Source organism: Coregonus lavaretus (genome assembly GCF_964263955.1).
Source record: "Coregonus lavaretus genome assembly, chromosome: 24".
Classification (NCBI taxonomy): Eukaryota; Metazoa; Chordata; class Actinopteri; order Salmoniformes; family Salmonidae; genus Coregonus; species Coregonus lavaretus.
The window spans coordinates 41,408,335-41,434,649 of NC_140011.1; the positions used below are offsets into that span (position 1 = coordinate 41,408,335).

Below are 26,315 nucleotides of genomic sequence, written 5' to 3' on the forward strand. Positions count from 1 at the left end.
TATTAATTTACATTTTAAGCACTTTGAGATTGCTATGGCATTCTACTGTAGTTCGATGTAATTGCTGCATTGTTTAAAATCTTGGTCATGTTTTATGGCCTTCATGTCATGTTTAAAATCTGTAAAAATGTAAAGTCCATACCTGCGCATCTGACTTTCCCACAGTTCCGTCAAGGTGATTTTTTTTATGTCTTTATCATAGCCTCCTGGTTTTCACCAATCAGCGTGCCAGAATGGACATTTGGACTCTGACCCCTCCAACCCAAGGTCAGAGTGTTTTAGTCGTCGTCAGAAGAAGACTCAAGTTGATTGTGTTTACTAGGAAGATTGAGCATCTAAGAAAGTGTGAGTTGTGGGGCCTACCATTGGGGCTTTAGTGCTGCTAAACGATGCTTAGTTACTTATAGTACTTGATGCTACTTTCCTACAAGTGTAACTGTATTGTAATAGTACTTTTTATCTTGCAGGTTTGTGCATGTTGTTGATATTGTCGTAAGTGCCTGCATTGCCTTAACTACATGAGTATTTGCATAGTATATGCTATTGTTTAGAGATGGTTATTTGTATAGCCACTACTGTTATGCCATGGTGAGTTCTAGAACCTGCTAGAGGTCTTGGAGATGGTCCTCTGAGCTCTGGCATGCACAGTATGATGTACAACTGGGTGGCACCAGACACAGATCAGATAAGATCTCCACCAGTCCTGAGAGAGGATCATACATCTAGCCTGTTGAGTCATTCCTTTTTTCTGTCTCTCTCAGACATCACGCGCTGCCGCCTAGAGAGAGATGTTAATATACATCAGTGGAGGCTGCTGAGGGGAGGACGGCTCATAATAATGGCTGGTTGGCACCAGACACAGATCAGGCTTCGGGACAAGTCTCTGAATGTCCTTGAGTGGCCCTGCCAGAGCCCGGACTTGAACCCGATCGAACATCTCTGGAGAGACCTGAAAATAGCTGTGCAGCGACGCTCCGCATTCAACCTGACAGAGCTTGACAGGATCTGCAGAGAAGAATGGGAGAAACTCCCCAAATACAGGTGTGCCAAGCTTGTAGCGTCATACCCAAGAAGACTCGAGGCTGTAATCGCTGCCAAAGGTGCTTCAAGAAAGTACTGAGTAAATGGTCTGAAAACGTATGTAAATGTAATATCAGTTTCTTATTATTTATAAATTGGAAAAAAAATCTAAACTTGTTTTTGCTTTGTCATTATTGGGTATTGTGTGTAGATTGATGAGGGGAAAAAACAATTTCATCAATTTTAGAATAAGGCTGTAACATAACAAAATTCTGGCAAAAGTCAAGGGGTCTGAATACTTTCCGAATGCACTGTACATCAGTGGAGGCTGCTGAGGGGAGGACGGCTCATAATAATGGCATCAAACCATGTGTTTGGATTTGATACCATTCCGCTCCTGCCACAAGCCAGTCCTCCCCAATTAAGGTGCCACCAGCCTCCTGTGATAGACATATGTTTTTGTGATGCTGCTGTGTGAATATTATTTTCATTCCTGTTATATATTCCGAATGCATGTACAACTATATTAATACTGTCATGTGTATATGTTTTAATACCTTTTAGAACCACAAGTCCATCCTATGTATCAGAAAGATCACTTCTTTGTGTGTGGTAATGTGTGGATAAAACTAGAGAATAAAACTCTGGATATGAACACATCTGCTGGGTACTTGCCGGACCGCCTGTAGTGGGTCAGACCAAAGCAGAGTCGGCTTAAGTCCGTAGCGGGTGAGGACTCAGAAGCCAACCGCTCAGACGGTTGCTGCATCTGTCTGTGAAGTGTGCTATGGCATTCTAGTGTAATTCGATGTAATTGCTGCATTGTTTGAAACAGGGATGGGCAACTTTGATGGGGGTGGAGGACACAATGTACCCATCTTGCAGACCCGTGAGCAAATGTGGCCCCATATGACTAATTTCCTGCAATTCTACACATTTTGCCACAGGGTGGAGAGACATTTTTGCAGTTTAATATTAGATCTGAGTGACTGACTAACAAAGTCAATGGGGACCCTGGGGCCGTTAATTTCGTCCATGTTAACAAGTTTAGATGGCTGGCCGCTAAAATAACTTGGCAATCCCCCCAAAAAATGCTGACATGGGCTAATGAACTGACTATCAGTGACTGACATAACAAGAGAGAAAATGCTGATGCACAACCACATTTCAAAATTTCACTTTGTGTATTCTACTATTCTAACTCGCAACAGTAACTTGAGACCCCTTCTGAGTTCCAAAAAACATTTTGTTGAAATTGATCCGAAGGCCTTCAAAAGGGGCCTGCGGGCCGCCAGTTTCCCATCCCTGGTTTAAAACCTTGCTTCTACATCTGCATTGCTTGCTGTTTGGGGTTTTAGGCTGGGATTCTGTATAAGCACTTTGTGTCATCTGCTGATGTAAAAAGGGCTTTATAAATACATTTGATTGATTGATTGGTCATGTTTTATTTATTTTATTTAATTTTATTTATAAAATAATGTTTTATGGCCTTTGTCATGTTTTACATCAAAATGATTATACTTATCTCTGACATCTGTGGTCATGGTGTCTGACATTAAAATGTAGCCGAGTTTTATTCTCAATGGGCCGCTTTCCCAGACAAAGATTAAGCCTAGTCCTGGACTTAAAAGCTCTTTCAATAGAGAATCTCTTGAGAATGATTTCTTGTCCTGGACTAGGCTTAATCTGTGACTGTGTCTGGGAAACTGGCCCTAGAGTGGTAGAACGATAACAGTGGTTAACAGAGTCCAGGAGCGCATGCAGTTCACACAGACAGACAGCACGGGGAGACATTGTCCTGCTGTACTAGGACTGAACCCCACAGGCTTTTAAAGGGATAGGTAATCCAAACTCTATATTTGGGTCAAATTACCCTAACCTTGATATGTGTCTGAAAGCCCATGGTGCCAGAATCCACAATAATCCATTATTTACTTCTGGCTACCGTTAGCATAATATAAGTTAGCATAATATAACATTGGACACTTGCAACCTCCCCTTTTTACTGTTTTGCATTCAAGCAAATGATATTCACAAACGAGGTGGGACTATAGTGAGTGATTTTTGACAACCAAGTTACTATTAAAGGACACATATTGCAGATGTTTGGAGCCTGATCTTTTTTATTGTTTTGAATTCCAGGAAGTAAATCTTCTTCACGTACAGGTGGGGCTATAATGTAAATAACATAGATGAGTGAATACTGACAACCAAGTTAGCTTAATCAAAACTGATGGTTGTCTTCTCAACACGACATGAACTACGGAGGGCCTGAGCATTAGGGTTGCAGCTTAGTGGTTAAGAGCGTTGTGCCAGTAACCGAAAGGTCGCTGGTTCTAATCCCCGAGCCGACTAGGTGAAAAATCTGTCGATGTGCCCTTGAGCAAGGCACTTAACCCTAATTGCTCCTGTAAGTCGCTCTGGATAAGAGCGTCTGCTAAATGAATAAAATGTAAATGTAAAATAATTCCGGGAACCTTCCCAAAATTACCTGATTTTCCAGAAATCCTGGTTGGAGGATTCACGGATTTCCTGCATATTCCCTCGTAATTCCAGAGTTTTCCAACCAGGATATCTGGAAAGCCGGGAGTTTTTGGGAAAGGAGGATCCACAGTGAACACATAACATAATCCTTACAGGTCACAGGTGGCCGGTGGCACCTTAATTGGGGAGGATGCTGTTGGGTACCTGGTAATGGCTGGAACGGAATAAATGGAATAGTATCAAAAACATCAAACACGTGGTTGATACCATTCCATTGACTCCATTCCAGCCATTATTATAAGCCGTCCTCCCCTCAGCAGCCCCCTGTGTTACAGGTGCTTTAATCAGTGCAAAACACCAGGTACCCAACAGCAGGGGTGTATTCATTAGTGCACACCGTAGCAAAACATTTTGCAATAGAAAACATTTTGGAACAAAAACAAGTGTTTCTTATTGGTCAAGTTTAGGTTTGTCCCTCCTTGTTTTGGCTGTTTGCTTCCGTTTTGGTTCCTAGTGAATACACCTCTGTCTTATGAATGAACGCAGAACATGTTGATTGTTGACTAAATGAATTCAGTGTAGAGAAGTAACACAGATCAACAATAGCCTGTAGCAACAATGAAATATGACATAGAGGGTATCTGTACTTTACTATTTATATTTTGGACAACTTTTCCTTTTACTTCACTACATTCCTAAAGAAAAAATAATGTACTTTTTACTCCATACATTTTCCCTGACACCCAAAAGTACTCGTTACATTTTGAATGCTTAGCAGGACAAGAACATGGTCCAATTCACACACTTATCAAGAGAACATCCCTGTTCAATCTCTACTGCCTCTGATCTGGTGGACTCACTAAACACAAATGATTTGTTTGTAAGTTATGTCTGAGTGTTGGAGTGTGCCCCTGGCTATCCGTACATTTTAAAAACATGAAAATGGTGCTGTCTGGTTTGCTTAATATAAGGAATTTGAAATGATTTATACTTTTACTTTTAATACTTAAGTATATTTAGCAATTTTAGATTTTCATTCAAGTAGAATTTTACTGAGTGACTTTCAATTTTACTTGAGTAATTTTCCATTAAGGTATCTTTACTTTTACTCAAGTATGACAATTGGGTACTTTTTCCACCACTGGGTGTAGTTATTGTGATTCTGTTGGTAGGGGAGGTGGTTGGTTGGTAGGGGAGGAATTGCATCTTGAGGATTTGCATGCAGGGACTGGGAGGGGCTGAGTGGGAGCACAGTGGATATAATATTTCCTTATAGACAAAGCAGCAGGAGAAGGGGAGGCTGGAAGGTGCTGCTACTGTACTGTGACACCTGTGGTTTGGCATGCAGAGAGGTGTTGGAGCCAGCTGGAAACATGTTGTACAAAGTGACAGCTATAGATAGCTGCACATTATACTGTACAGACAACTGGGACCAGGTGATTTTTAGAAACAGCAGTCAAAATGCTACACAATGAGTACAAGTCAATTAAAAAATGCACTATTAAGATGTCATTACATATGGTCAATGAATAGCATTCTCATGTAGGTGTTCCTCTTGTCCAGGTGGGAATGGGCAGTGTGGAGTGCAATAGAGATTGCATCATCTGTGGATCTGTTGGGGCGGTATGCAAATTGGAGTGGGTCTAGGGTTTCTGGGAAAATGGTGTTGATGTGAGCCATGACCTGCCTTTCAAAGCACTTCATGACTACAGATGTGAGTGCTACGGGTCGGTAGTCATTTAGGCAGGTTATCTTAGTGTTCTTGGGCACATGGACTATGGTGGTCTGCTTGAAACATGTTGGTATTACAGACTCAGTCAGGGACATGTTGTAAATGTCAGTGAAGACACTTGCCAGTTGGTCAGCGCATGCTCGGAGTACACGTCCTGGTAATCCGTCTGCGGCCTTGTGAATGTTGACCTGGTTAAAAGTCTTACTCACGTCAATGTTTCCAAGCAAACAAAAACAGGGAGATGGGAGAATCTGTAGACATGCTGAGATAAAAGCACATACTCTTTGCCAGAATTCAGCCAGCCTTCACAAGATCATAACATATGCAAATATGTCCCCTTTTGTGTTTTACACTTCCAGCAGAGGAATTACATTTCTGAGTGCATGATATTCAGTTTCACTGGCATATAAGATGTTCTATGGATGGTCTTAAACTGCAGTAATTTATGTCTGAGATTATATGAACATGACTGGGCATTCAAACATATCTGTATCCCTTCATCAACATCAATAGTATGTTGTGTACTGACTGTCATGTCCCCCCCGTCCCCAGTGAAAGTTGCAACCCTGGTAAAATAGGCTGCAGCATTAAGAATGGGCATGGAGTTGGAAAGAAGACAGTATTTTCCTACAGTAGGCATATCTTAACACTGGGCTACATCCTGACAAAATACACCATATGAATGGCCTGCTAATGTACCTTTCTGGACTTTCACAACTGTTGAGAATAGACCCAATCTGATTCAAATGGTTGCATAATCAGGCCTAGGCTGTAGGCTATGCAGTTATTTCGGCATGAAACAAAACAGAATGTTTGAGCAGTTATTCAAATTAGCTTATATCACTGCAATTTACAGCCTATAGACAATAAATGTGCACTCACTAGATAACAATAATAACTTCCTCATTGCACTGTGTTGTTGTAGCCCTGGTAAATATAATTTTCTTGTCTAAAAACGTAGGCTTAGGCCTAATCAATAGTTGAGCTTTGTGTGTCAGTGGACCACAGAGCGCAGCCTGGATCATCCTTATATATGGGATGAGGCTGGTTGTGTTCAAATCTGACCTGGGTTCAAATATTATTCGGAATCATTTCAAATACTTTTATCTGGGCTTGATTGAGCTTGCCTGGCACAATGGAACAAATGGATAAGTCACAAGGAGTTCAAGCCTGCCTATCTAACCAATCACGTGATTATGCTTATTAGGTGGAGGCACCACATTATTCTATACATGGTACATATCCAGTCTCATGGTATATCTTCCCCCTGTATCGTTCATGGGCATACTGACTCATGGTAACACACACAGTGTCCTGTAGGTCTACATGCTACCGTATACACCCCTCTTGTCTACTACTGCCATTCACCTACAGTGGGGGAAAAAAGTATTTAGTCAGCCACCAATTGTGCAAGTTTTCCCACTTAAAACGATGAGAGAGGCCTGTAATTTTCATCATAGGTACACGTCAATTATGAAAGACAATTGAGAAAAAAAAATCCAGAAAATCACATTGTAGGATTTTTAATGAATTTATTTGCAAATTATGGTGGAAAATAAGTATTTGGTCACCTACAAACAAGCAAGATTTCTGGCTCTCACAGACCTGTAACTTCTTCTTTAAGAGGCTCCTCTGTCCTCCAATCGTTACCTGTATTAATGGCACCTGTTTGAACTTGTTATCAGTATAAAAGACACCTGTCCACAACCTCAAACAGTCACACTCCAAACTCCACTATGGCCAAGACCAAAGAGCTGTCAAAGGACACCAGAAACAAAATTGTAGACCTGCACCAGGCTGGGAAGACTGAATCTGCAATAGGTAAGCAGCTTGGTTTGAGGAAATCAACTGTGGGAGCAATTATTAGGAAATGGAAGACATACAAGACCACTGATAATCTCCCTCGATCTGGGGCTCCACGCAAGATCTCACCCCGTCGGGTCAAAATGATCACAAGAACGGTGAGCAAAAATCCCAGAACCACACGGGGGGACCTAGTGAATGACCTGCAGAGAGCTGGGACCAAAGTAACAAAGCCTACCATCAGTAACACACTACGCCGCCAGGGACTAAAATCCTGCAGTACCAGACGTGTCCCCCTGCTTAAGCCGGTACATGTCCAGGCCCGTCTGAAGTTTGCTAGAGTGCATTTGGATGATCCAGAAGAGGATTGGGAGAATGTCATATGGTCAGATGAAACCAAAATATAACTTTTTGGTAAAACCTCAACTCGTCGTGTTTGGAGGACAAAGAATGCTGAGTTGCATCCAAAGAACACCATACCTACTGTGAAGCATGGGGGTGGAAACATAATGCTTTGGGGCTGTTTTTCTGCAAAGGGACAGGGACGACTGATCCGTGTAAAGGAAAGAATGAATGGGGCCATGTATCGTGAGATTTTGAGTGAAAACCTCCTTCCATCAGCAAGGGCATTGAAGATGAAACGTGGCTGGGTCTTTCAGCATGACAATGATCCCAAACACACCGCCCGGGCAACGAAGGAGTGGCTTCGTAAGAAGCATTTCAAGGTCCTGGAGTGGCCTAGCCAGTCTCCAGATCTCAACCCCATAGAAAATCTTTGGAGGGAGTTGAATGTCCGTGTTGCCCAGCGACAGCCCCAAAACATCACTGCTCTAGAGGAGATCTGCATGGAGGAATGGGCCAAAATACCAGCAACAGTGTGTGAAAACCTTGTGAAGACTTACAGAAAACGTTTGACCTGTGTCATTGCCAACAAAGGGTATATAACAAAGTATTGACAAACTTTTGTTATTGACCAAATACTTATTTTCCACCATAATTTGCAAATAAATTCATTAAAAATCCTACATTGTGATTTTCTGGATTTTTTTTCTCATTTTGTCTGTCATAGTGGACGTGTACCTATGATGAAAATTACAGGCCTCTCTCATCTTTTTAAGTGGGAGAACTTGCACAATTGGTGGCTGTCACGCTCGTCGTAATGAACAGACCAAGGCGCAGCGTGATGCACGAACATGTTTAACTTTATTATCTTTAGTGATAATAGAACACAATCAACAAAATAAGAAACGACTCGTGAAGTCCACGGTAACAATGACCAAACACGGAACAAGAACCCACAAACACAAAGGGAAAATAGACAGTATAAATATGGCTCCCAATCAGAGACAACCAACGACAGCTGACACTCGTTGCCTCTGATTGGGAGTCACTCTAGCCAACATAGAAATAAACACACCAGAATTACCAACATAGAAATAAACACATAGATTGAACACACCCTGGCTCAACATATAGAGTCCTAGAGCCAGGGTGTGACAGTGGCTGACTAAATACGTTTTTCCCCCGCTGTATATGAGATGAGGCTGGTTGTGTTAAAATCCTACCTTGGTTCAAAAACTATTTGGAATCATTTCAAAAACTTTTATCTTGGCTTGATTAAGCATGCCTCGCACAATGGAACCAATGGAATAGTCACATGGAATGCAAGCTCACCTATCTGGCACTCCAGACAGACTAGAGAAAACACTAAAAGCATTTGAAAGATTTAAAATACTACTTGAACCCAGGTCTGGTTGTAATCTCTATACAGTCTCTGTGATGGAAGAATATTCGGTTAAAATGTGTTGTCTTTGTGCAGTCAGTGTTCCGCTACAAAGGTCCTGTGAACTAATCGTTACATTATTCAAATGTTATCATATTATATGGCTGCTCTTTTTTGTAATTAGTGCAATTGAAATTATCCATTAAATGTATTTATATAGGCCTACAACAATTGACTGTGGTTCTCTGATCTCAATGGTAAAAGGAGTAGAAAGAGATTTTAAAAAGCTGTGATACTGTATATGTGTCCCAAAATGCACCCCATTCCCTATATAGTGCACTTGTTGATTGTAGGGGGTGATTTGGACGGAGTCAGGTGCAGGAGGGTAAATCACAGAATAAATGGTTTATTCGGGAAATACAGCGGTACGCAGCAATTCGTAAAACACTACAGTGCGGTATAACGGGGCACTGGAGAAAACAAAGCACACCGGTGAATATCTCGGTGAAACAAATAAACTCAGCAAAAAAAGAAACATCCCTTTTTCAGGACCGTCTTTCAAAGATAATTTGTAAAAATCCAAATAACTTCACAGATCTTAAATGTAAAGGGTTTAAACACTGTTTCCCATGCTTGTTCAATGAACCATAAACAATTGATGAACATGCACCTTTGGAACGGTCGTTAAGACACTAACAGCTTACAGACGGTAGGCAATTAAGGTCACTGTGAGACGCCTAAGACAGCGCTACAGGTAGACAGGACGGACAGCTGATCGTCCTTGCAGTTGCAGACCACGTGTAACAACACCTGCACAGGATCAGTACATCCGAACATCACACCTCCGGGACAGGTACAGGATGGCAACAACAACTGCCTGAGTTACACCAGGAACACACAATCCCTCCATCAGTCCTCAGACTGTCCGATATAGGCTGATAGAGGCTGGACTGAGGGCTTGTAGGCCTGTTGTAAGGCAGGTCCTCACCAGACATCACCGGCAACAATGTCGCCTATGGGCACAAACCCACCATCGCTGGACCAGACAGGACTGGCAAAAAGTGCTCTTCACTGACGAGTTGCATTTTGTCTCACCAGGGGTGATGGTCGGATTTGCGCTTATCGTCGAAGGAATGAGCGTTACACCGAGGCCTGTACTCTGACGCGCACCCCTGGCTTGGTGCGTGGAGCAGGAACGGGCCGGACCGGGCTGACGATGCGCACCCCTGACTTGGTGCGTGGAGCAGCAACGGGCCGGACCGGGCTGACGATGCGAACCCCTGGCTTGGGGCGTTGAGCAGGAACGGGCCGGACCGGGCTGACGACTCGCACCCCTGGCTTGGTGCGAGTGGCAGGAACAGGCCGGGCCGGGCTGGCGACGCGCACCGTAGGCTTGGTGCGAGGGGCAGGAACAGGCCGGGCCGGGCTGGCGACGCGCACCATTAGCTTGGTGCGGGGAGCAGGAACAGGCCAGGCCGGGCTGGCGACGCGCACCATTAGCTTGGTGCGGGGAGCAGGAACAGGCCGGGCTGGCGACGTGCACCATTGGCTTGGTGCGGGGAGCAGGAACAGGCCGGGCCGGGCTGGCGACGCGCACCATTGGCTTGGTGCGGGGAGCAGGAACAGGCCGGGCCGGGCTGGCAACGCGCACCATTGGCTTGGTGCAGGGAGCAGGAACAGGCCGGGCCGGGCTGGCGACGCGCACCATTAGCTTGGTGCGGGGAGCAGGAACAGGCCAGGCCGGGCTGGCGACGCGCACCATTAGCTTGGTGCGGGGAGCAGGAACAGGCCGGGCTGGCGACGTGCACCATTGGCTTGGTGCGGGGAGCAGGAACAGGCCGGGCCGAGCTGGCAACGCGCACCATTGGCTTGGTGCGGGGAGCAGGAACAGGCCGGGCCGGGCTGGCGACGCGCACCGTAGGCTTGGTGCGAGGGGCAGGAACAGGCCGGGCCGGGCTGGCGACGCGCACCATTGGCATGGTGCGGGGAGCAGGAACAGGCCGGGCCGGGCTGGCAACGCGCACCATTGGCTTGGTGCAGGGAGCAGGAACAGGCCGGGCCGGGCTGGCGACGCGCACCATTGGCTTGGTGCAGGGAGCAGGAACAGGCCGGGCCGGGCTGACGACGCGCACCATTGTCTTGGTGCGGGGAGCAGGAACAGGCCCGGCCGGGCTGACGACGCGCACCATTGGCTTGGTGCGGGGAGCAGGAACAGGCCGGGCCGGGCTGACGACGCGAACCATTGGCTTGGTGCCGGGAGCAGGAACAGGCCGGGCCGGGCTGGCGACGCGCACCGTAGGCTTGGTGCGGGGAGCAGGAATGGGCCGGACCGGGCTGACGACACGCACCATAGGCTTGGTGCGGGGAGCAGGAACAGGTCGGGCCGGACTGGGAACACGCACCACTAACTTAGTGCAGGGAGCAGGAACGGGCCGGACCGGACTGGTGACACACACCACTTGCTTGGTGTGAGGAGCGGGACTGGGTTTCTTCATAACCCTCCGCTCTCTCAGCTGCCTACACAGTTCCTCTCGCCGTGCCTCTACTCTCTCCTTCTCCCTTATCGCCTCCAGTAGCTCCTCCCTCTGAACCACTAACTCCTGCTCCCTCTGGACCAATAGCCCCCTTAACCTGGTGGCCTCCTCACCTAACCTCCCAATACGCCCTGTAGCTGCCTCCTGCTGCCCCGTCGCCCATGCCGTGTGCCCCCCCCTAAAATGTTTTTTTGGGTTGCCTCTCGTCCGTCCGACGACGACACTGTTGACGCCGTTGCTCCTCTCTCGCCAGAGCCTTAACTTTAGCCCATGGCCCTTTCTCCGTGAGCATGTCCTCCCAGGACCACCATTGGCCCACCTGGGCCATCGCCAACCTCTCCAGCTCCTTACCCGGCGCTTGCTCCTGGACACGCTGCTTGGTCCTGTTTTGGTGGGATCTTCTGTCACGATCGTCGAAGGAGGAGGACCAAGGCGCAGCGTGATATTCGTACATACTTATTTTATTAAGTGCACACAAAAACAAAACAACAAACGATAATGTGACGTCCTAGGTCTAACACAACCAACACGGAACAAGATCCCACAACTACTTTGGGAAAACAGCCTGTCTAAATGTGGTTCCCAATCAGAGACAACCAGCAACAGCTGACACTCATTGCCTCTGATTGAGAACCACTCTGGCCAACATAGAAATACAAGAACTAGAACTACAACATAGAACACAAACACATAGAATCTACACACCCTGGCTCAACATATAGAGTCCCCAGAGCCAGGGTGTGACAGTGACCCGCTCTAACAATGGAAATACATGTCCACAAAGATGGAAGGCAGGCGGGAGGAGGCGAGATCAGGTGACCAAATTCGACTCTCAATGACCTCCATACAAACATTTGTCACTTTGTGGAATTTTTTTCGTCGATAGATTTTATGTGGGTAAACCCTCTCGCTTCACCTTGTCCTCTCTGCTAATGGCAATAAAACACACACACACACAAACACTTCCTTGTATTGTCTGACAGCAATATAAGCACTGGTTTCCTGTTAATATGTTAACTATTAAAGGTTCTGAGGAGTGACTTGCAGAACCCTATCTGCTGCTCTGTAACAAAATAACAAAGTTCAGGGTACAGTTTTCTTTCTGTTGTTTTCTCCTTCAGGCATTACAACAGAAAATATGCCAGTTCACGGCTGTTAAGGAAGTATTTTGAATGTACTTTGACATTTATGGTCTAATTTGCAAACAATACTTATTAATATTTAGATTATTACTTAAAACAAATATTTTTAATGCATTACCGGAGTGTGCTTATTAAAGTACTGCATCTAACTTCACTCACCATTACAGAAGAGGGATGGTGACAGAATGAGGAAATAGGTAAAGTTGGCCATACATTACACCATTTAAAACTGCGATTTTGCAACAATTTGGGATCCACAACACATTTCTGGGATCGCAGGTAAATCAAGATGTCGTAGGTCACAATGTGAGCGAGTGAAAGACTTGTATTTCCTCCTATAAGTCCTCCCACCAGCCGACCCTGGTCTAAAGACAATTCGCATAATGTGAGCACTGCCAACAAGATTTTTGTTGTTGTCTAACGTATGCCTAGCATAACTCAATTCGTCTAAATGATACAGCTCAATTGCAAACATCTTGGTGGTGGATTTTCCACCTCGTAGGCCTACACCTTTAACCTCACACTAAATTAGTCCACCTCGTACTAAATTGGATGTTGGATGAGTCGATGTCAATGCATAAATCACATCAGAAGACCATTTTTGAGGTCTGGATTTTATAGGGCCTGGACTACAACGTACGCATGAAGGAATAGACTACTGGAGACAGACTTGTCTCAATTCCAATACCCCCCCCCCCAATTTTTTTTTTTTACTATAGAATCTACACATCGTATAATGAAAACTTGGTGCAATTAATGGGCTGTGTCGAGTTACAAATAACATAATCACACCTCGAATGTCAAAATTGCAATGCTTGTGTTGAGCCAATTATTATTTGAAAGTGCATATCACATTCAATCTATGGGGCTTCTATTCGGTGAGGCACCTCTTCAATTCAAGAAATGTTCATTAGAGGAGAGTATGGTCACTCAGATAGGAAGAGTGGTGTCTGTCAATCATAAGCTTCACCCCTACACCTCAACCGACACTCGATCACACTGACTTTTATCAAAGCAACCAATGAGGGAAAGTATCTGGCTTTGTCCCAAGACTGTAATGGATGTAATTTCCTGTTCAACACAAGAAAGATATTTGGTGGCATTATCAGCAGGGGAGGCAGTGCATGGGCAGGAGTTCACTGGAGCTGAGTACCAGCACCCAGAAGCGGTGCGTACAGTGAGGGAAAAAAGTATTTGATCCCCTGCTGATTTTGTACGTTTGCCCACTGACCAAGACATGATCAGTCTATAATTTTAATGGTAGGTTTATTTGAACAGTGAGAGACAGAATAACAACAAAAAAATCCAGAAAAACGTATGTCAAAAATGTTATAAATTGATTTGCATTTTAATGAGGGAAATAAGTATTTGACCCCTCTGCAAAACATGACTTAGTACTTGGTGGCAAAACCCTTTTTGGCAATCACAGAGGTCAGACGTTTCTTGTAGTTGGCCACCAGGTTTGCACACATCTCAGGAGGGATTTTGTTCCACTCCTCTTTGCAGATCTTCTCCAAGTCATTAAGGTTTCAAGGCTGACGTTTGGCAACTCGAACCTTCAGCTCCCTCCACAGATTTTCTATGGGATTAAGGTCTGGAGACTGGCTAGGCCACTCCAAGACCTTAATGTGCTTCTTCTTGAGCCACTCCTTTGTTGCCTTGGCCGTGTGTTTTGGGTCATTGTCATGCTGGAATACCCCATCCACGACCCATTTTTAATGCCCTGGCTGAGGGAAGGAGGTTCTCACCCAAGATTTGACGGTACATGGCCCCGTCCATCGTCCCTTTGATGCAGTGTAGTTGTCCTGTCCCCATAGCAGAAAAACACCCCCAAAGCATAACGTTTCCACCTCCATGTTTGACGGTGGGGATGGTGTTCTTGGGGTCATAGGCAGCATTCCTCCTCCACACACGGCGAGTTGAGTTGATGCCAAAGAGCTCGATTTTGGTCTCATCTGACCACAACACTTTTACCCAGTTCTCCTCTGAATCATTCAGATGTTCATTGGCAAACTTCAGACGGCCCTGTATATGTGCTCTCTTGAGCAGGGGGACCTTGCGGTCGCTGCAGGAATTCAGTCCTTCACGGCGTAGTGTGTTACCAATTGTTTTCTTGGTGACTATGGTCCCAGCTGCCTTGAGATCAATGACAAGATCCTCCCGTGTAGTTCTGGGCTGATTCCTCACCGTTCTCATGATCATTGCAACTCCACGAGGTGAGATCTTGCATGGAGTCCCAGGCCGAGGGAGATTGACAGTTATTTTGTGTTTCTTCCATTTGGGAATAATCACACCAACTGTTGTCACCTTCTCACCAAGCTGCTTGGCGATGGTCTTATAGCCCATTCCAGCCTTGTGTAGGTCTACAATCTTGTCCCTGACATCCTTGGAGAGCTCTTTGGTCTTGGCCATGGTGGAGAGTTTGGAATCTGATTGATTGATTGCTTCTGTGGACAGGTGTCTTTTATACAGGTAACAAACTGAGATTAGGAGCACCCCCTTTAAGAGTGTGCTCCTAATCTCAGCTCGTTACTTGTATAAAAGACACCTGGGAGCCAGAAATCTTTCTGATTGAGAGGGGGTCAAATACTTATTTCCCTCATTAAAATGCTAATCAATTTGTAACATTTTTGACATGCGTTTTTCTGGATTTTGTTGTTGTTATTCTGTCTCTCACTGTTTATGTCACACCCTGGCTTGGGGACTCTATATGTTGAGCCAGGGTGTGTATATTCTATGTATTGTATTTCTGTGTTGGCCAGAGTGGTTCCCAATCAGAGGCAACGAGTGTCAGCTGTTGCTGGTTGTCTCTGATTGGGAGCCATATTTATAGAGGCTGTTTGCCCACAATAGTTGTGGGATCTTGTTCCAGTTGGTTTTGTGCTTGTACCGTGGACTTCACGTATCGTTTGTTGTTTTGTTTATTGTGTGTGCACTTAATTAAATAAGATGTACAAATCTCACGCTGCGCCTTGGTCTACTCCCTTCGACGATTGTGACAGAAGATCCCACCACACCAGGACCAAGCAGCGTGTCCAGGAGCAGGCAGCTTGGACATGGGAGGAAGCGCCGGGAAAGGAGCTGGAGAGGTTGGCGATGGCCCAGGTGGGCAAAGTGTGGTCCTGGGAGGACATGCTCGGGGGAAAAGGACCATGGGCTAAGATTAAGGCCCTGGCGAGCGAGGAGCAACGGCGTCAACAGTGTCGTCGTAGGACGGACGAGAGGCAACCACAACATTTTTTTAGGGGGGGGCACACGGCATGGGCGACTGGGCAGCAGGAGGCTGCCACAGGGCGAATTGGGAGGTTGGCAGAGGAGGCCGCCAGGTTACGGGGGCCACTGGTCAAAGAGGGGAAAGAAGATGTAGAGGCACGGCGAGAGGTACTGGGGTGTGTTACCAGTCCGGTCCGGCCCGTTCCAGATCCCTGCGTAGGGCCAGTGGTGTGTGTCCCCAGTACGGTCCGGTCTGTTCCTGCTCCCCGCACCAAGGTAATGGTGCGCGTCGCCAGCCCGGCCCGGCCTGTTCCTGCTCCTCGCACCAAGCCTACGGTGCGCGTCGCCGGCCCGGCCTGTTCCTGCTCCTTGCACCAAGCCTACGGTGCGCGTTGCCAGCCCGGTTCGGTCTGTTCCTGCTCCTCGCGCCAAGCCTACGGTGCGCATCGTCAGCCCGGTCCGGCCCGTAGCTGCTCCACGCACCAAGCCAGGGGTGCGCATCGTCAGCCCGGTCCGGCCCGTTCCTGCTCCACGCACCAAGCCTACGGTGCGCGTCGCCAGCCCGGCCCGGCCTGTTCCTGCCACTCGCACCAAGCCTACGGTGCGCGTTGCCAGCCCGGCCCGGCCTGTTCCTGCCACTCGCACCAAGCCAGGGGTGCGAGTCGTCAGCCCGGTAAGGCCCGTTCCTGCTCCACACACCAAGCCAGGGGTGCGCATCGTCAGCCCGGTCCGGCCCGTTCCTGCTCCACGCACCAAGTCAGGGGTGCGCATCGTCAGCCCGGTCCGGCCCGTTCCTGCTCCACGCACCAAGCCAGGAGTGCGCATCGTCAGCCCGGTCCGGCCCGTTGCTGCTCCACGCACCAAGCCAGGGGTGCGCATCGTCAGCCCGGTCCGGCCCGTTCCTGCTCCACGCACCAAGCCAGGGGTGCGCATCGTCGGCCCGGTCCGGCCCGTTGCGGCTCCACGCACCAAGCCAGGGGTGCGCATCGTCAGCCCGGTCCGGCCCGTTCCTGGGTTATCGGTGCCTGGTCAGATACCGGTCAGCTGCTCCACACCGGAGCTTAAGCAATCCGCTCCTACGATGTCCAGTCCAGCTCCAGCCAGCGGGGCCAGACCGGACCAGGGGCGCTACAGGGGGATTATTGGAAGGTGGTGGGCAAGCCCGGAGCCGGAACCGCCTCCGAGGAGGAATGCCCACCCAGCCCTCCCCTGGTTTGTTTATGTTTAGGCGCGGTCGCAGTCCGCGCCTTTAGGGGGGGGTACTGTCACACCCTGGCTCTGGGGACTCTATATGTTGAGCCAGGGTGTGTATATTCTATGTATTGTATTTCTGTGTTGGCCAGAGTGGTTCCCAATCAGAGGCAACGAGTGTCAGCTGTTGCTGGTTGTCTCTGATTGGGAGCCATATTTATAGAGGCTGTTTGCCCACAATAGTTGTGGGATCTTGTTCCAGTTGGTTTTGTGCTTGTACCGTGGACTTCACGTATCGTTTGTTGTTTTGTTTATTGTGTGTGCACTTAATTAAATAAGATGTACAAATCTCACGCTGCGCCTTGGTCTACTCCCTTCGACGATCGTGACAGTTTAAATAAACCTACCATTAAAATTATAGACTGATCATGTCTTTGTCAGTGGGCAAACGTACAAAATCAGCAGGGGATCAAATACTTTTTTCCCTCACTGTATATTGTCTAAGAAGTGTGGATCATCATTATTTGGTCCGTAAAGGTTAATGAGCCATATCTGTTTATGGTCCAATAACATATTTTAAATAATCCATCTACCTTGCGTATCTATTTGGACAATTTGCACATTCGGATCAAAATTACTATTAATTTATATCATCACCCCTTTTGAGTTTGTTTGCCCATGGGAGAAGTATATTTCGCCCCCCCCCCCCCCCCATTCCTTTTTCCATGCAACTTCATCTAGAATTGTTGAATGAGTGTCACGGTTTCGGCCGAGGCTGCTCCTCCTCCTTGTTCGGGCAGGCTTCGGCGGTCGTCGTCTCCGGAGTACTAGCTGCCACCGTTGTATGTTATCGATGTTTGTTTGGTTTTGTCTTAGTTGTACACCTGTTTCCGTTTAGTGTTAATTATGTTTCCTATAAGTTCCCGTTGTGTTAGTCGTGTGTTGTGTTTAATTGTCCGCCTGTCAGCAGGTGCTGTATTGTTTTGCTTCGTAAATCAGGTCCTTTCTTGAGTTGGGCTCTGGGATGTAACAACCGTTCAGCATCTGATTTTATGGTTGATTTTGAAGGAAAGGGGTTGAGTGTGTTAGAGTATGTGTGTGTGTGTTTATCCCACATCTGTTGCAAGGGGGTAAGGATGTTAGGGAGAATATAGGATGAACCACAATAATTGTTTGCTAAAACAATAATTGCTTGTCAAAAATGAAATTTAATACAATGGCAATCCGGGTAATATGTTAAAATCCTACGCATATTAATTGATAATGATGGAAAATAAGATATGCAAGATATTTGAATAGATATATATTTTAAAATAGTTATATATATTGAGGTGACAGCATTGGAAATGCTTTTGGCGGTTAACCTGCTTCTGTTTTGTGGGTGGCACTGTGTACTGTTTTCAATGGATGGGTCCTGGCCTCTCGGGGCCCTAGGGATCCGGAGGGACGGGGGTGGGATGCCGATCACTGGGATGACGGCTCAACTTGGGATGGGGAGGGGCTTTAGCGGGGGAATTAGTGGAGAACAATTGGAGGGTTACTTAGTAGAAATGCAAATATCATGGTACAGCTATATGGACACTCAATCATTACGGTATTTTTTATTGGTAAATGTACAAACATACATAATGATAAATAGACTTGAAAGTTGTATCTCATTATGGTGTATGGTGAAATAAGTATAGCCAGTTATCATTGTAATGGCCTAGCAGAAAATAGCAAAAGAAGAACAATATTTACATGGCTCAAAGAGAAGGAATATAATATCTATTGTTTACAGGAAACTCATTGCCACGATCGTCAGAGGAAGTGGACCAATGCGCAGCGTGATAAGTGAACATACTTTATTTTTTAAATTACCAACACGAAACAAAACAACAAAACGATACGTGAAGTCCTTAGTAACAGACACAAACCATACACGGAACAAGATCCCACAACACACTGTGGATAACAGGCTGCCTAAGTATGGTTCCCAATCAGAGACAACAAGCAACAGCTGATACACGTTGCCTCTGATTGAGAACCACACCGGCCAACATAGAAACAAATGAACTAGACATTCACCCTAGCACACAAAACACATAGAAACAACACACCCTGGCTCAACATAACAGAGTCCCAGAGCCAGGGCGTGTAATAATGATAAAATATTTATAAAATAAAACAATTCTATTTTTGATATTGCTACTATCAGGGTTTGGGGGGGGGGGGGGGGGTACTGTCACGCCCTGGCTCTGGGACTCTGTTATGTTGAGCCAGGGTGTGTTGTTTCTATGTGTTTTGTGTGCTAGGGTGATTATCTAGTTCATTTGTTTCTATGTTGGCCGGTGTGGTTCTCAATCAGAGGCAACGTGTATCAGCTGTTGCTTGTTGTCTCTAATTGGGAACCATACTTAGGCAGCCTGTTATCCACAGTGTGTTGTGGGATCTTGTTCCGTGTATGGTTTGTGTCTGTTACTAAGGACTTCACGTATCGTTTTGTTGTTTTGTTTCGTGTTGGTAATTTAAAAAATAAAGTATGTTCACTTATCACGCTGCGCATTGGTCCACTTCCTCTGACGATCGTGGCAATGAGTTTCCTGTAAACAATAGATATTATATTCCTTCTCTTTGAGCCATGTAAATATTGTTCTTCTTTTGCTATTTTCTGCTAGGCCATTACAATGATAACTGGCTATACTTATTTCACCATACACCATAATGAGATACAACTTTCAAGTCTATTTATCATTATGTATGTTTGTACATTTACCAATAAAAAATACCGTAATGATTGAGTGTCCATATAGCTGTACCATGATATTTGCATTTCTACTAAGTAACCCTCCAATTGTTCTCCACTAATTCCCCCGCTAAAGCCCCTCCCCATCCCAAGTTGAGCCGTCATCCCAGTGATCGGCATCCCACCCCCGTCCCTCCGGATCCCTAGGGCCCCGAGAGGCCAGGACCCATCCATTGAAAACAGTACACAGTGCCACCCACAAAACAGAAGCAGGTTAACCGCCAAAAGCATTTCCAATGCTGTCACCTCAATATATATAACTATTTTAAAATATATATCTATTCAAATATCTTGCATATCTTATTTTCCATCATTATCAATTAATATGCGTAGGATTTTAACATATTACCCGGATTGCCATTGTATTAAATTTCATTTTTGACAAGCAATTATTGTTTTAGCAAACAATTATTGTGGTTCATCCTATATTCTCCCTAACATCCTTACCCCCTTGCAACAGATGTGGGATAAACACACACACACATACTCTAACACACTCAACCCCTTTCCTTCACAATCAACCATAAAATCAGATGCTGAACGGTTGTTACATCCCAGAGCCCAACTCAAGAAAGGACCTGATTTACGAATGCATATACAGTTACAGCTGATTGAGAAAGCATGCAAGATTGAGCAGAAATTGAAAACAATGTGAGATTTGATTAATCTATTTAATCTATGTCAAGTCCTAGGTGATGGAGATCAGATCCACCCTCTTCACCTGTGACACAAACACTTTTGATAGATTTTATTTCTCAGTTAAAAAAACATATATACACAAATACTTTTTAAAGTGACGAGGTTTGAACAATAATGTCGGGGACTTATTTCCATTGTGGTCCATGTTTTTTTAAACATAAATACATATACAATTACGTAGTAGTGCAGTCCTGTTTTTGTCGTGTGTCTGTAAATAGCCTGTAAATACCCTTTTTTTTTATTTTATTTTTTTCGTACATATTTCCCTATCAGACTTTTCATCCTTCTACAAAATATACTTTCCTGCAACCCGCCTCACTCAATGTGGAACGGATTCTATTATTGACTTACCTTTTATCTAGAATCTCCAGTTGAAACTAGCTAGCCAGCTAACTAGCTACTTGCTATTAGCCACAGTTAGCGGTATTTCACCCAGAACATTGGATTTTTTTCCGCGGGATTAATTTTAATCACTGGACATTGATCACCGGATATTGGGCCAGTCTGCACAGCGCGTTATCGACCCAGAACATATCAGTTTTTCCGCCGGAATCACTGAATCACTGGACCTTTAACTCCGGATTCATCGCTACCAGCTGGCTACAACAAAACGGACGCTGTGGTCTGGCTAATCATCCTGAGCTAGGCCCATCTCCCGGCTATCTACCTCTCTGTCAACCGGACGGGACCACCTAGTGTTGACACGGAGCCCCGCCGATCCTACACGACTGGTCTGCCGACGAAATCGTCTGATGTGGTTACGACGTTAACCACGAAGATTCCATCCATCGGCTAGCCCTGGCCCGCTAGCACACGCTATCCGTGGCCTCTTACTCACTAAACTGAACTAGCTATTGAACTAGCTACTTGCTATTAGCCACAGCTAGCGGTGTTTCACCCAAAACATTGGATTTTTTTCAGCGGGATTAATTTTAATCATTGGACATTGATCACCGGATATTCGGCCAGTCTGCACAGCGCGTTATCGACCCAGATCATATCAGTTTTTCCGCCGGAATCACTGAATCACTGGACCTTTAACTCCGGATTCATCGCTACCAGCTGGCTACAACAAAACGGACGCTGTGGTCTGGCTAATCATCCTGAGCTAGGCCCATCTCCCGGCTATCTACCTCTCTGTCAACCGGACGGGACCACCTAGTGTTGACACGAAGCCCCGCCGATCCTACACGACTGGTCTGCCGACGAAATCGTCTGATGTGGTTACGACGTTAACCACGAAGATTCCATCCATCTGCTAGCCCTGGCCCGATAGCACACGCTATCCGTGGCCTCTTACTCACAAGTGCTTCACCACCGGACCTTATGATAACTCAGCTATACAGCTGATATCTGCTGGACTGTTCCTTTTTACGGTACTACATCCTGTTTATGTTTAGCCTCAGCCCAAACATGGTTAGTTTATTGTTGTTTCGGTTATTTCTAATTGTACTATATCACTGTAGACCCCCCAGCCTAGCTAATCCTGCCTTAGATAGCTCCTTTGTCCCTCCCCCCATACACTCAGAGACCGACTCAATTGATGCCTCTAGAGATACTATCTCTTTCATTGTTACCCAACGCTTAGGTTTACCTCCACTTTACTCATATCCTTCCATATCCTTGTCTGTACATAATGCCCTGAATCTTTTCTATAACACCCGGAAATCTGCCCCCTTTATTCTATGTACCCAACGCACTAGAAGACCAGTTCTTAAAGCCTTTAGCCGTATCCTTATTCTAGTCCTCCTCTGTTCCTCTTGTGATGTAGAGGCTAACCCAGGCCCTGCAGCCCTCAGTATCACTCCTACTCCCCAGGCGCTATCATTTGATGACTTCTGTAATCGCAAAAGTCTTGGTTTCTTGCACATAAATATCAGAAGTCTACTTCCTAAGTTTGAGTTATTCACTGCGTTAGCACACTCTGCCAACCCTGATGTTCTAGCAGTGTCTGAATCCTGGCTCAGGAAGGCCACCAAAAATTCTGAAATTTCCATCCCCAACTATAACATTTTCCGTCTAGATAGAACTGCCAAAGGGGGTGGAGTTGCAATCTACTGTAGAGATAGCCTGCAGAGCTCCATCATACTATCCAGGTCTGTGCCCAAACAGTTTGAGCTTCTACTTCTAAAAATCCACCTTTCCAGAAATAAGTCTCTCACTGTTTCTGCTTGCTACAGACCCCCCTCAGCCCCCAGCTGTGCCCTGGACACCATATGTGAATTGATTGCCCCCCATTTATCCTCAGAGTTCGTACTGCTTGGTGACCTAAATTGGGATATGCTTAATACCCCAGCCATCCTACAATCCAAGCTAGATGCCCTCAACCTCACGCAAATTATCAACGAACCTACCAGGTACAACCCTAAATCCGTAAACATGGGTACCCTCATAGATATCATCCTGACTAACATACCCTCTAAATACACCTCAGCTGTCTTCAACCAGGATCTCAGCGATCACTGCCTTATTGCCTGCGTCCGTAACGGGTCCGCGGTCAAACGACCACCCCTCATCACTGTCAAACGCTCCCTAAAACACTTTAGCGAGGAGGCCTTCCTAATTGACCTGGCCCAGGTATCCTGGATGGATATAGATCTCATTCCGTCAGTAGAGGATGCCTGGTTGTTCCTTAAAAGTAATTTCCTCTCAATCTTAAATAAACATGCCCCATTCAAAAAATACAGAACTAAGAACCAATATAGCCCCTGGTTCTCCTCAGACTTGACTGCCCTTGACCAGCACAAAAACATCCTGTGGCGTACAGCATTAGCATCAAATAGCCCCCGCGATATGCAACTTTTCAGGGAAGTTAGGAACCAATATACACAAGCAGTCAGGAAAGCAAAGGCTAACTTTTTCAAACAGAAATGTGCATCCTGTAGCACTAACTCCAAAAAGTTTTGGGACACTGTAAAGTCCATGGAGAATAAGAGCACTTCCTCCCAGCTGCCCACTGCACTGAGGCTAGGGAACACTATCACCACCGATAAATCTACAATAATCGAGAATTTCAACAAGCATTTTGCTACGGCTGGCCATGCTTTCCACCTGGCTACCACTACCCCGGCCACCAACTCTGCACCCTCCGCTGAAACTTGCTCATGCCCCCCCCCACTTCTCCTTCACACAAATTCAGACAGCTGATGTTCTGAAAGAGCTGCAAAATCTGGACCCCTACAAATCAGCTGGGCTAGACAATCTGGACCCTTTCTTTCTAAAACTAGCCACCGAAATTGCTAGTCTGTTCAACCTCTCTTTCGTAACGTCTGAGATCCCCAGAGATTGGAAAGCTGCCGCGGTCATCCCCCTCTTCAAAGGGGGTGACACTCTAGATCCAAACTGTTACAGACCTATATCCATCCTGCCCTGCCTTTCGAAAGTATTTGAAAGCCAAGTTAACAAACAGATCACCGACCATTTCGAATCCCACCGTACCTTCTCCGCTATGCAATCCGGTTTCCGAGCTGGTCATGGGTGCACTTCAGCCACGCTCAAGGTACTAAACAATATTATAACCGCGATCGATAATAGACAGTACTGTGCAGCCGTCTTCATCGACCTGGCCAAGGATTTCGACTCTGTCAACCACCGCATTCTTATTGGCAGACTAAATAGCCTTGGTTTCTCAAATGACTGCCTCGCCTGGTTCACCAACTACTTCTCAGATAGAGTTCAGTGTGTCAAATCGGAGGGCCTGTTGTCTGGACCTATGGCAGTCTCTATGGGGGTGCCACAGGGTTCAATTCTTGGGCCGACTCTTTTCTCCGTGTATATCAATGATGTCGCTCTTGCTGCTGGTGACTCTCAGATCCACCTCTACGCAGACAACACCATTTTGTATACATCTGGCCCTTCATTGGACACTGTGTTAACAAACCTCCAAACGAGCTTCAATGCCATACAACACTCCTTCAGTAGCCTCCAACTGCTCTTAAACACTTGTAAAACTAAATGCATGCTCTTCAATCGAACGCTGCTGGCACCCGCCCACCCGACTAGAATCACCACTCTCGACGGGTCTGACCTAGAGTATGTGGACAACTACAAATACCTAGGTGTCTGGTTAGACTGTAAACTCTCCTTCCAGACTCACATTAAGAATCTCCAATCCAAAGTTAAATCTAGAATCGGCTTCCTATTTCGCAACAAAGCCTCCTCCACTCATGCTGCCAAACATGCCCTCGTAAAACTGACTATCCTACCGATCCTTGACTTCGGCGATGTCATTTACAAAATAGCCTCCAACACTCTACTCAGCAAATTGGATGTAGTCTATCACAGTGCCATCCGTTTTGTCTCCAAAGCCCCATACACTACCCACCACTGTGACCTGTACGCTCTTGTTGGCTGGTCCTCACTACATGTTCGTCGTCAAACCCACTGGCTCCAGGCCATCTATAAATCATTGCTAGGCATATCCCCGCCTTATCTTAGCTCATTGGTCACCATAGCAGCACCCACCCGTAGTCTGCACTCCAGCAGGTATATCTCACTGGTCATTCCCAAAGCCAACACCTCCTTTGGCCGCAATTCCTTCCAGTTCTCTGCTGCCAATGACTGGAACGAATTGCAAAAATCTCTGAAGCTGGAGACTCTTATCTCCATCACTAACTTTAAGCATCAGTTGTCAGAGCACCTTACCGATCACTGCACCTGTACACAGCCCATCTGAAATTAGCCCACCCAACTACCTCATCCCTATATTGTTATTTATTTTGCTCTTTTGCACCCCAGTATCTCTACTTGCACATCATCTCTTGCACATCTAGCATTCCAGTGTTAATACTAATTGTAATTATTTTGCACTATAGCCTATTTATTGCCTTACCTCCATAACTTGCTACATTTGCACACACAGTATATATATTTTCTGTTGTATTTTTTGACTTTATGTTTTTTACCCCATATGTAACTCTGTGTTGTTGTTTTTATCGCACTACTATGCTTTATCTTGGCCAGGTCGCAGTTGTAAATGAGAACTTGTTCTCAACTGGCTTACCTGGTTAAATAAAGGTGAAATAAAAAAAATAAAAAAATAGATAGACACATTACAGAGATAGAGATAAAAAAATGCTCAACGTCCAGATGAGTCTGAGGGGGGAGTTTATGTACAATTCCTACAAGTTTGTTTGGCTGGTAGCTCATTCTTTAGGCCCACCCACTTGGGAGCCAGGCCCACCCACTGGGGAGCCCGGCCCAACCAATAAGCTATATTACAGACAGAACTACTCCTCAGCACCCCCTCTGACGATCCAGCAGGTGAAGAAGCCGGATGTGGAGGTCTTGGGCTGGGGTGGTTACGCGAGGTCTGCGGTTGCGAGGTCGGTTGGTTGGACATACTGCCAAATTATCTAAAAGGACATTGGATGCGGCTTATGGTAGAGAAATTAACATTAAATTATCTGGCAACAGCTCTGGTGGAGATTCCTGCAGTCAGCATGCCAATTGCACGTCCCTCAAAACTTCAGACATCTGTGGCATTGTGTTGCGTGACAAAACTGCACATTTTAGAGTGGACTTGTATTGTCCCCAGCACAAGGTGCACCTGTGTAATGATCATGCTGTTTAATCAGCTTATTGAAATGCCACACCTGTCAATTGGATGGATTATCTTGACAAAGGATACATTCTCATTAATAGGGATGTGAACAAATTTGTGAACAAAGTTTGAGAGAAATACGTTTTTTGTGGTATGGATCATTTACATTTACATTTACATTTTAGTCATTTAGCAGACGCTCTTATCCAGAGCGACTTACAGTTAGTGAATGCATACATGTATTTTTTTAATTATTTTTTTATACTGGCCCCCCGTGGGAAATGAACCCATATCCGTGCCGGCCAAACCCTCCCCTACCTTGGACGACGCTGGAGAAATTGTGCACCGCCCATGGGATATGGGATCTTTTATTTCAGCTCATGAATTATGGGACCAGCACTTTACATGTTGTGTTTATATTTTTGTTCAAATCAAATTTTAATTGCC

The 26,315-nt window shown here is 45.8% G+C and overlaps 1 protein-coding gene across 1 annotated transcript in view; it reads left to right on the plus strand.

Moving 5' to 3' along the window:
- Positions 1-1,857: 1,857 nt before the first annotated feature.
- The window catches only part of LOC311099353 (globoside alpha-1,3-N-acetylgalactosaminyltransferase 1-like), a gene marked incomplete at both ends in the record, with an annotated part of 53,606 nt that continues 29,148 nt past the window's right edge, over positions 1,858-26,315 (plus strand). Inside the window, one exon of the mRNA XM_084140071.1 lies at positions 1,858-1,909. Within this exon, the coding sequence (XP_083996197.1) occupies positions 1,858-1,909 (52 nt within the window). The remainder of the gene's footprint in view (positions 1,910-26,315) is intronic.